This window comes from Seriola aureovittata, chromosome 1 (assembly GCF_021018895.1).
Source record: "Seriola aureovittata isolate HTS-2021-v1 ecotype China chromosome 1, ASM2101889v1, whole genome shotgun sequence".
NCBI classification, from domain to species: Eukaryota; Metazoa; Chordata; class Actinopteri; order Carangiformes; family Carangidae; genus Seriola; species Seriola aureovittata.
In genome coordinates this window covers 20,206,169-20,218,676 of record NC_079364.1, presented here as the reverse complement: position 1 = coordinate 20,218,676, position 12,508 = coordinate 20,206,169, and the positions used below count along the sequence as shown (strand labels likewise).

Here is a 12,508-nt window from a genome sequence, read left to right as displayed (position 1 = left end):
TCTTTCGTTCCCATGGTGTTATTATTCTTGAATATGCATGCTAGCAGTTTAAATCAATTAGCATTTTATCTGACTGAGGTGATGCTTCTCAAGCGTGAAGGGACTGACTCACCAAGAAAATGTGAGTCAAGATGTGATGGATGTATGGATAAGTCCATGTGAGTCAAAACTATTCTGGTGGTAGTTGATTAACGTTTCTGCTGCGCCTGAACTTTTAATCCAAATTGGACAAAAAAGACTCATGGAGACTCAGACTTATAGACGTAGGTATTTTTTGAATGAATGAATGTTTGTCACAATCATTGTAAAACAAAGTTACCGGATTGTTGGAGAGCTGCAGTGGTGAATGGGAGTACTCAGATTCTTTGTTGCAGTAAAAGTAGCAATACATATTTTAGTGGAGAAGTATAAAGTAGCAGGTAATCGAAATACCCGAGAAAAGTACAAGATTAGAATGACTGCTCTCAGCTCACTTCCGCCTTGTCAGCAAAAAAACAAACACTCCCCCTTCGTAGTATTTAAAAAAAATATATATATAAAAAGATAGTTAGCTTCGTACACCAGCGTCCACCAATCAGACAAGCGGGACAGCGGTGCTTCGCGAAAAAATAAAACCGTGAAAGAAATCTTCTTTGCGACAAGATATAGACAGTAGTTGTTCACAGACACACAATGGTGGTGTTTTGAATGAATAGCTGAAAAGCAGATTTCCGCCCAGGATCCGTCCAGTTGAGACATATCCGGGACACTCCGGTTCCAAAAACAAACAGACATCCCTACGCTCAGTGGAGCTGCTGGAAAGTGCTTGTTCACTACACCCAGTGTGAGCCACTGTAGCCAGTCAGCGAGCGAGCGATGGAGGGGGGAGGCAGTGTTTCGTGGATGAAATATGGGCCTGTTGTGTCCCTGTTTGTGGTTATTTTGGCCCTCTGGTTCCGGTCACCCCAGAATGAAGACCTGGACGACCGGTTGGACACGGTCCTGTCCTCTCTTCTCCGGGCTGAACAGAAAGTCGGGATGAGCAACGTCGCCAGACCGAAAGTGGCCGTTGGTAAGTGTTGGGGGTTAGCTAACGTTAGCTAACCAAACCTGATTTCAGGGGCTCATGGAGACGCTGGATTTTATTATTGATTTATCTCGAAATGAAAAACATGCTGCTGTTGAAGTTAGTAAATTGTTAACTTCAGCCATCGCTCCAACTCTCCAACAAAATAGAAAATTAAAAGTTGATTGTTAACCCTGCACATTTTGAATCATCTTAACGTGAATATTGCAACGTTAACCTAAAACTTAAGTAGGCTATTAAAAGTTAGAAAAGGTGCAGGGAAACCTTTATTTTTAGTGAGCTGACAATAACTGGCTTAGTTTGCCCCTTAAATGGTGCACAAAATATTATTGATGAAGGAGAAGAAGGGGAGGTTAAAGGGGCGTGAGCATGAATGATCTGCACAGTCACCAGATTTCAATCCAGATTAGCACCTTGTCTGACCAGCGGAGCCCAGTTTGTTGTGAGAAGACATCCTCAAACAAATGGACTCAGCGTGTTTGAAATGTTAAGGGACAAAAAGTGCTTGGAAATGTGGGCAAGGATGTGACAATATTTGTACCACGAACCTGCGTGAATTTAACCATAGTAACTAATGTCTGCCTTATGTCTCTAGTGTAGATGGTACCCTAGTTGTGACATCTATTACTAACTAGTATAAAGGTTAAATAGTGAAAGCAGATGGGGGATAAATTTGAGGGTACTTGCTGTGGTTAAAAACAATACAAATGTTGATTTCAGTTCCTGGTTATGGCTTTCCAGTATCTACAGTAAGTTAACAGCTCCATGTTCTTGTACCTGCACCTTAAAACAAATGCCAGTTAATACTGTGAGTGGTGCCAAGAAGTGGTCTGTGCCACAAGTGAACATGACTTGCTATTACCGAGCCCCTTCTTCCACTGTTAACAGTGGGTACTAAGCCATTGCCGTATTAAAGGGTGGAATTCCTCACAAGACAATCTGCCTCAGGTTTTAGCAAACATAGTAAATAGTGTGACCACTCTGTCTTGTCTGTCACACCCTTAACCTAAAATATTGTCCTTTGAACCTTGGTACAAACACACAACAGAAGTGATCACCATATCTGTCCAACCTTTACCCAGTTCAACACCAGGCCCACCCACGAAATCAGATCTGTTACATAGTGGTTATTGAGAATTAGATATAATAACATCACATGTCAGCCAAGTCACATGATATGACAGATATTTTCATCTAACCCTTTTGTGTTGCTGTTAGATGTGACAGGTAGACAGGTAGTGAATTAGGGTTAATCAGTACAACGCAAGTACTGTCCTGTTGACACAACAAAAAGCACAATAAAATCCACCACTCGTGCTGACCACATGATAACAAATATACACAGGTACTTTTAACTTTTATATACAGCAAATTGTCAGGAAAACTCCTAGATTGTTGGTTAAGAGCAAAGAAAAGCAATTAAGCAGCTTGAAATCAGACCAGAAGTCAAACTGAGTCAAAACAAATTCCAGTGTGAGATCTACTCAAACCTTTTGCATTTTGGCTTCTCTAGTAGGTTGCCATCACAAGTGCGTTATCAGGGGTTGTTACTGTTCATGTTGGCCTTTGTTCACACATGATAGATAATGTTTGTAGCTGAAAGCTATGAAAAAGATGAAACAGCTGAAACTATAATTGTACTGTTGCTAGAGCGTGAAAATGCCTGTGTGATTCACAGTCTTTTCCCTGTTCCCTTTTCCCTTTAGGCTATCTCATTTTCTTCTCCCTCATGGTTTTATTGCATATTTATTTCTCTTTGTGTTATTCTCTCTGTCCCACTCCTTCGTCCTCAGGTTTTGGAGGTTGTGTTGACCTGATAGTGGACGGGGTGTCATTACTTAATAAGATTGGCCTCCCTCCCACAGACCAGCCCCTGCATCATGACTACATAGAAAACACTGAACAGTTGGCTCAGAGCTTTGCCTACTTCTTTGCGCCAGGAGCAGCTGCAGAGTAAGTGATGTGTGTGTGTGCGTGTGTGTGTGTGTGAATAAGAGCTGGCCATTACATTTTTGTGGACTAGTTCAGGTAGTTAACCCTAAAGTCACAGAAGTAGAAATACAGTATATGTGCTCACAGAATATCCTCTTGAACATATTTGAATACTTGAGTCTTCTCTGCGTTAGGGCTGATCCGCTGTTTATATGCATGGTGTGCCAAGGGTGTTTGTAGTAGATAATCAGTTTGAGAGGCTTGAGACCATGAAAGTTAAAACTGTTGGTGCCCCCCTCAGGCTACTGTGTTCCTCTCTCTCTCACATGCTGTTTCACAAACACACTCGCATTCCATCATGAATGTGTTGGGTCTTTGTAACTTGCATACATACAAATAAATCTAGCTGCTCGCTCTGTCTTCTTTCGTTTGTCCATATCTTTTTCACACAAAATAGACTGTCCAAGTAAAAGCTACATTTTTTTTTTAAATCCTCGCTTTAGTCAGTGTTTGTGTGTGTCTTACTGTCATTGTCCATTTGTTGATGTTTATCAGTTAGTTGTAGCCATTCTTAGCACTAAGTATTTATGCAGTTGAACTCATCTCCCCTCTCTTTTCTGTACTGGTGACTGCTCCTGTTCTGGCGCCTGTGAGCCCTTGTTCATTTGCTGGAACTAACACCTAAAGGCAACAGACTTACAAAATCATGAACAGAAAATACAAGGGCATATCTGTGAAACACTGAATAAGAATGAACAGAAACAAGGACTTTCTCAGCATCTATTGTTATTTCTTTTGCCTCTGTTTTGCTTGTTTTCTTGTGGAATTTTGTATTATGAACACTTGATGTCCACCAGATGACGACCAACCTTGTGTGAGCAAAGTCTGAGACTGAGTCTTAGACCATAATTTTGAAGCACTTGAGACAGAAAAAGAGAAAACTTAAGCAGCTAAGTGATATGTGCAAGTAACAGAAGAGATGAATGGGTATGTCTGCCAAATGCAGACCACGTCAAACTGCATGCATAATAGTTTTATTTCTAGTAAAATACATTTTTTTCTTTATTTTGCATAGTGTGCTGTTGCTTTTCCTTCTGTTTCTCTTCCATTGCTGTTAGTGACTTGTGCCAGAGAAGTGCTGGAAATAACCTTAATCTACAGGATGCTAGTGTTTGACTAACCAGACTAATCTCTTAAAGTAGCATACATACTGTTTCTAAAACCGTCTCTTGTAGGCTGCATGTTTATTGGTTTCATGCACACAACGCAACACTGGCTTCTCTTTTTTTTCCTATCTGTTGGCTGCACTTTCAGAACTCAGAATGACAAGACTGTGAAGTCGGAAATATTTCAGCTTTTATCAGAAAGGGGCCAATGTTCACATATTTTGTCAGGAGTCTCATAGCAGCAATGGGTGCCACACAGAGCCTGAGCAAAGCCAGGCATCATACAAGCATTAACTCATCATATCTTGTCTTTCCAAACATTTTTCTGCTGCTTCCTCTCGTGTCATTAGCTCTCGACTCCTATCCTTTACTTTCCATACAGTGTTTTCATTATCTCTTTTAAATTTTTGTTTTTCTCTTTCTGCCTATCACTTTTATCTTAAACCTTGTTGATATAGCTGAAGTGTGTGTTTTGCCGCCAACAAGCTCTGGCATGTCAGTATCTTCAGCTTTTAGCTGAGGTTCCTGTCATAAAGGAAACCTGTGCTTTTACAATATGATAAACTGTCACAGTGAAAGAATGATGAGGAAATGTCGCTGCTTTCATGTTCTGGTGTTTTTGTTTTCACATCATCTCACCGTTTTTTAATTTCTTTGTGTTGCAGGCGTTTCATGTTGAATGACACTCTCTTTAGTGAGCTGGTCGAGGCGTCCCGTGACCTACCTGGGAACAGATGGTCAGTAGGCGGTAATGCTCCGGTAATGGCTGGTCGTATGGCAACTGAAGGATGTGATGTGTTGCTAGGAGGAAGCTTCAGCCCCGACTTTACAGATGTCCTGTCCCAACACATCACAGGTACACACACAAATGCACACTGTTAGACCCTTACTACTTTCGAGGATATATGTCTCCTCATATTTAGTTCCCATGATCATTTTCCTTTTTCCCATCTTCTCTGCCCTCTCTACTTTCTGTTTCTCACTTCTGTTCCCCTTCCACAACCTGTACCCCACCTACCCCTGTGTTTGCAGTGGCAGGTAATATTCTAGACGAGCCAGACATTCATCTGATCCTAGAGTATCCATCTGGAGCTAGCTGGGGGCACTATACGTCACGAAGAGCCAACAGGTGTGTTGAGCTTTTGGTGGCTATTTGTTGGATCTTTAGGGATCATAGAAAGGTAAACTGTGTATGTGAGTCTCTTTTTTTTTTTACCTTTTTCACTGCTGTGTGTGCATGCGTACGTGCGTGCATATAAATTTAGGACTCTAAGGTATTTGAAGCTGACCGTGTTTGGCCTTGCTTGTGTTTGTGCTCTGTAGATATATCATCCACAGTGATGACCATAACCCCTACCTGGACTCCATGGAGGAATTTGCTGAGAAACTCGGAGACTTCAAACCAGATCTGCTAGTGGTTGGTGGGCTGCAAATGATGGATAACTTCCCCTTTCAGTCAGGTAAGAGGAAACTGGTGACAACCTTTTAATTGTTGCTTGTTTGGAAAATGTAATATTAGAGTCTGCTGCTTTGTGTCGCACAAGTGAAATAGGTTTTCAGTTAACCCTGCATGACTTTGCTGTGAAGATCTGGGAGTGTGAGTTGATGTAAGCTAAACTTTGGTACGATTATTAGTGATTTCTTACTAACCCTAACCTTAAAGGGGCTCATCTATTCTGAGTTGCACTTAAAGGTCTTTTTATTTGTAAATTGTGAGTTTTATGCAGTAAAAGGGTAAGAGAGTAAAAAGAGTGTGACTGAGATTAGCATTGTTCACTGTAGAATCATCTGCACAGTTAGCTCATATGAATATTTATTTTGGCCATAATTACACTTATACTCAAAATTGTTAAGGTGAAAAAGTGCTAATTGTCTTATGTTGACACATTGCATTGGCGCCATCAGCTATGTAACGTTGATAGTGACCATCAGCCTCCACCATAGTTTCAGTCTAGCCGTAAGTCAGTTTGGCTTGACTTTGATCGTATTTGAAGTATTTGTGATGGTTGTTCATGAGGACAGAAACTGAAAGAAGGAAACAAAGAAAAGGGCAGGTTGACAATCAGTATCACACTGGCAGGAAGGTCATAACTAACTTCCCATTCTGCACCAGGCTGTTTGCAAATCAGTGGTGCCTCATTTGATCTGACGATTGTCTTTTTCTGTCTCTTTGTCAATCTACCATTCTTCCTCCGCATCTCATTTCTCCATATTTCATCACTTCTCAACCACCAACCCCCTTACTTCACTTTTTTATTTGTCTACCTTTTCTGGTTTTTGGCATCCTTACCTCTCTAATATTGTACCTCCTCTGTCCCTTTACTCACTTCCACATTACTTCACCCCCTTTTGTCTGAATACCTTTCATCTTTCCAGGTGAGCGGGACGCTCTCTTCTCTCGCCTGGCCGACCTGCTGTCCTCCTCATCTCCTCAGATTGGTGTTCATTTTGAGATGGCCAGTTTCGTAGAAGAGAGTATAATGGAAGACCTGCTTCACTATGTCATTCCACACGTATGTATGACTGAGCTAATAATTACTCAACACCTTAATTAACACATATTACTCAGAATGCAAAGAGACCAGAGGGATTACATAAAGACAGAGATGAAAAAACTAAATGGCAGTCACACCAGGAAGTCTGAAACTAGATTTGCTTAGTTGAATACATTTGTGTATGAAACATCGTGACCCAGAAACTATTTGCCTTCCTGTATTTGCATTGTTTTATTTTATTTATTTGTTTGTTTGTTTGTTTGTGAGTTTTCAATTTTATAAACAAGTATTACAAATAGAAGGAACTACCATTCCAGGAGACTAAGAAAGAAAAGGAAAGAAAAAGTAAATAAAAATAAAAATAAATAATGACCCTGCTTTTAAAGGGCCAGCCAGAAAATTGATGTCTAAAGCATATTACAATTACCAAGAGAAGCGTACAGTTGTGGTCAAAAGTTTACATACACTTGTAAAGAACATAATGTCATGGCTCTCTTGAGTTTCCAGTTATTTCTACAAGTCTGATTTTTCTCTGATAGAGTAATTGGAACAGATACTTCTTTGTCACAAAAAACATTCATGAAGTTTGGTTCTTTTATGACTTTATTATGGGTTAACAGAAAAAGTGACAAAATCTGCTGGGTCAAAAATATACATACAGCAACATGAATTAGCAATTTTGGTGACTTGAAAGTTGTGTCAATGAAATGAGCTTCATAGCATGGCCTCTTAACTTCTTGTGAGTAATTATGAGTGACTACAGCTGGTGACTTCTCTGAGGCCATTTAAATAGGGCTCATTGGATACAAACACCCACAAACGCTACAATGGGAAAGTCAAAGGAGCTCAGCATGGATCTGAAAAAGCGAATCATTGACTTGAACAAGTCAGGAACAAGCCTTTTCAAAGCAGCTGCAGGTCCCAAGAGCAACAGTGCAAACAATTGTTTGTAAGTATAAAGTGCATGGCACTGTTTTGTCACTGCCACGATCAGGAAGAAAACGCAAGCTATCACCTGCTGCTGAGAGAAAATTGGTCAGGAGGGTGAAGAGTCAACCGAGAACCACCAAAAAGCAGATCTGCCAAGAATTAGAAGCTGCTGGAACACAGGTGTCAGTGTCCACAGTCAAGCGTGTTTTGCATCTCCATGGACTGAGAGGCTGCCGTGCACAAAGGAAGCCCTTGCTCCAAAAGCGGCACCTTAAGGCTCGACTGAAGTTCGCTGCTGATCACATTGACAAAGATGAGACCTTCTGGAGGGAAAAATCGAGCTGTTTGGCCACAATGCCCAGCAATATGTTTGGAGGAGAAAAGATGAGGCCTTTAACCCCAAGAACACCATACCTACCGTCAAGCACGGTGGTGGTAGTATTATGCTGTGGGGCTGTTTTGCTGCCAATGGAACTGGTGCTTTACAGAGAGTAAATGGGATAATGAAGAAGGAGGATTACCTTCAAATTCTTCAAGATAACCTAAAATCATCAGCCCGAAGGTTGGGTTTTGGGCGCAGTTGGGTGTTCCAACAGGACAATGACCCCAAACACATCAAATGTGGTAATGGAATGGCTAAATCAGGCTAGAATTAGGGGTTTAGAATGGCCTTCCCAAAGTCCTGACTTAAATCCCATTGAGAACATGTGGACAATGCTGAAGAAACAAGTCCATGTCAGAAAGCCATCAAATTTAACTGAACTGCACTAATTCTGTCAAGAGGAGTGGTCAAAGATTCAACGAGAAGCTTGCCAGAAGCTTGTGGATGGCTACCAAAAGCGCTTAATTGAAGTGAAAATGGCCAAGGGACATGTAACCAAATATTAGCACTGCTGTATGTATATTTTTACCCAGCAGATATGATCACTTTTTCTGTTAACCCATAATAAAGTCATAAAAGAACCAAACTTCATGAATGTTTTTTGTGACAAAGAAGTATCTGTTCCAGTCACTCTATCAGAGAAAAATCAGACTTGTAGAAATAACGGGAAACTCAAGAGAGCCATGGCATTATGTTCTTTACAAGTGTATGTAAACTTTTGACCACGACTGTACATATACATATAAAGAGTGCATGTACAAACATACCATGTGTACACATCTGAATCCACAGACATACATGCACTTACATAAATGCTTTAGACACTGTGAGCACACACACAATGCTTGATAAATAAGACAGAAGTGGTTACCACATTCTGTCAAAGGTTGTAGAGCGAAGACAGTTCGTATATCTAATCCTCTCCAGATGCAACAAATTAGTGACCTCTGCTAGCCAAGTCTTAAAAGAAGGCACATCCTCAGTTTTCCAGAGGCTTAAAATATTCCTCTTTGCAGTGACTGTGGTACACTGTATTGCCTTTTGTTGCAAATGTTTTAAAGATGAAGAGTGATGGACCCCACCTAGGATGGCAGTGTAAGGGTCTGGTGTAATAGCACAGTCATATACAGAATTTGTTTATTTTGGGGCAAGATCAAAAGAGATGGTAGTTTATTTATTTTTATTTATGTTTTAAATTTACATGTTGATAAGCATATGTTTAGACCTTTCCTTACATGGTGTGAACAAAAGTGAGAAAACAAAACAAGAGTACATTGACAAATACGTTTTGGCCATTCAAATAACTACTAAATAATTCAATAATACAATAATTCTTTAGTACTAAGTGTCACAATTTTGCCCCATATTCAGAACAAATAATTTAAGGGATAAGGCTGGTGTTATTTTATGATTTTATTATTGACTTAAGAGTTTTTTTAAGAATATAATGAATGTGCCACAATGAAGGCTTTTCTGTGGTGAGTCACTCGTTCTGTTGCTGCTTCCCAGGCGGACTCTTTGGGGATGAATGAACAGGAGCTTCCCAACCTGCTCAGCCTGCTGAAAGGCTCCAACATCACGGTGTTGTCAGACCCAAACCCTCGTGTAGCTACTGTCCTCGACCAAATGAGGGAGGTCTATCGCATTCTGAACCAGCGCTACAAGGATGCAAATGATGCTAGTGTAGAAAGTGACACAAACAGTTCTAAAGCTAAGGGTAAGCCGCTGACTCGCCTCCACGTCCACACACTGGCCTTTCAGGCCATGATCGTGACCCGTGGCTCTCAGTGGAAGAACACCATGTCAGCCACGGCCAAGGCCTCTCTCACAGCTAACCGCCATGTTTGTGGCTCTAATGACATTGACCCCAGCAAGGCGAGGCTCATCATGGATGACTCATTCTCTGTAAGCCGGCAGGAGGGCAGCCAGCGTATCCCTTTGCAAGAGACCAGGCCCGTCAGCTGCTGGGATGAGGAGGATTATGAGATCTGTGTGGCACCTGTGCTGGTGTGCACTGAGGTTTACCAAACTGCAGGTGGAGGGGACAACATCTCAGCTGCTGGCCTTGTGCTGCAGATCTAGACAAGGAGACTTCATGTCCTATTTGTGTGTAATGCTAACTAGATGTTGGCAACAAGGTGACTCTGGAAACTTGATCTGAGTGTGATGGCAAAATAGCTGTTGTGGCAAACACAGGTACTGAAAAGTATCAGGCTAATGTTATCACACTTGCAGCTCATGGCCCAGGTGGACTATAAGGAAAACTGATTGTTATCACTCATAGGAGTCAGATGATCGGGTACAGTGGTTATTAATCAGGTTAACCCACAATATTTTAAAAACATGGGCTCAGTATTGATTTTTGAAAGAGATAAAGAAAAACTCAAATATTACAGTTTTGTAAACTGAGTAAAGTCTATCTTAACCAGACTTTCTTCAGGTAATGCTCAGTGTGGTGTGTGAGTGTGTGCATTGTGTTGTGACTTATGCATATAATAATATGTATTTTGTAGTGTCTTTGCCTGAGTGCAAAGCCCTCAGGTATAGAGTTTATTTAATTTTTAGGACCGCCTTGGCACATACCAACCATCTTTGCCAAGTCATTGTAGCCCATCATCTGACTCTGGTGATTTTAATAACCTGTCTTCCTCTTTTTCTCCTTGACCTTACAAGACTTGGCCTTCAGTCAGGATGAGATGAAGAGGGATGAGGTTTGGATAAAGTCATTTTTACAGAGCCATCCTGGGTAGATTGTGGCATGGTATTTTTAAATTGTGTATCAAGACTTTGAATGCATCATCGGTCTGCTGTATTCGCAGGGTCTGACAGCAGGGTTACACAACCTCTGCTCTAAGATACACTGTCTTTGCATAATTTAAACCTGTGGCTCTTCTATGCAGCAGATTTATCCAGAGTTGTGTAATTACTGGAACAGCTGAATCTTTGCTTTCTTGGCAGCATGTTTATTAGGTGTTTTCACCTACTTAAAATCGACAGGTCCCACCACTGCACAAGCCTTTGCCCTCACCTACCTTGCAGCAAATGCAGTTTCAGAGGAGCCAACCTAAGGCTGACAAGTTAACAGCCTGGCAGTTTTAAAAGATCATATCAACTATTTTAATGAGAAGGTTCTGTCCTGCCTCTTCCCTCTCCTGTCTCATTCTCAAAGAAAGACTTCAAGTAGAAAGCTGGTGAGGTGATCACCTCCTGTTCTTCCCAATATATGTGAAAAATGTGCATTCTGGTTTGGGTGAGTTTGATTTGCTCCAGGATTGTCATTCCTCTGTGAGTCATTTGCAGTGCAATAATGCAAAAGCTATGTTAAGAGACCACTGTTGGTAGCTGGATATGATGTCAAAAATTTCTTCTCTACCTCCACGCTCTTTCTGTTTCACCATCCCTTTTTCCGCTCTTCTTGTTGTTGTCTCTTTCCCATGTTTCTTTGTCAAAGTTTTCTATTATTTGTCATATTGCTTCCTTGTTTCTTCCCTTCTTCTTGTGTTTGTTTATGGCTCTTTAAGGACCAAATGACCAGTGTGTGTAGACAACATTACTGTTCACAATATGGCTGTACACAGTGGAACCAAATCTCATGTGTTGTTTTAGATTTTTCTAAGTTAGTAACATGACATTGTAAGCTTGACTTGAAGCCATGGTGCTACTCACCATCAATGGAGTAGTGGACCGCACTGAAATTATATTTTCCATATTTAGTCTTCATCTCACTCGTAGCAGGATTATTGCCAGATGAGTTGATGGTCTGCTCCTGGATAGGCCCATTGCCCCTATCACTACACACACACCCTATTATGTCAAAGTCATTACCTTCTTAATTCCTTTTTTTTTTTTAAATAATTGTTGTTGAGATAATCTACAAGTTAAGGTTGGGCCCTTTCTCTAAATGACCATTATCATCATCATCAAACTCCCATTCCACTCTTCAGGATAGGAATCACTTTTTCATTTGAAACTGTATTTACAGAAGTAACTGGATCTAAATGGGAATGATGCAAACTCTGTTATTTTTTCATTTTGTACAAGTCAGACATTCCATCACAGACCCCACTTCAGCTATTTTCTCCATTTAGATTGAAGTATGTTTCACAAATACACCTCAATATGCAAGTATGAGTATTTTTTTCTTGCTTACACAAAATAATTTCTTTGTTTTTTAAAACGTGCTTGTTAAAGCCCTGTTTCAGCGAGGAACACATTTATTCGTGTTACAGTGCAACATGTATGAGGGTAAGAGAAAAGAAGAATCTAAAGGTAAAGGAATCTTTTCTCTGTATCAAGACTGTACTGGTTAGATGCTATTGTTTGATTATGCTGAAGGTAAATGAGCCTTATTCTGTCTTGACTTTTGGTGTTTAGTGAAAAGGGAATGTTTAATACAGACGTTTTCTATTATTGTATGGTTATCTTTTATTTTCTGATGTCTTTGTCTCACAGTGATTAGAAGCTGAGAGGAAGAGGTCTTTCTTCTTTTTTTTTTTTTTTACTGTGAAATTAAATCTTTAGCATGCATTCATGCTCA

The 12,508-nt window shown here is 40.5% G+C and overlaps 1 protein-coding gene across 1 annotated transcript; it reads left to right on the top strand.

Moving 5' to 3' along the window:
• The first annotated feature begins 814 nt into the window (after nt 1–814).
• On the top strand, nt 815–12,381 carry adpgk2 (ADP-dependent glucokinase 2). Its single transcript, XM_056365720.1, has 7 exons — nt 815–1,051; nt 2,860–3,019; nt 4,830–5,020; nt 5,197–5,293; nt 5,488–5,624; nt 6,541–6,677; nt 9,481–12,381. Exons 1-7 carry the CDS (start codon nt 856–858, stop codon nt 10,051–10,053), a joined length of 1,491 nt encoding a protein of 496 aa, XP_056221695.1. The 5' UTR covers nt 815–855; the 3' UTR covers nt 10,054–12,381.
• Nucleotides 12,382–12,508: the final 127 nt, after the last annotated feature.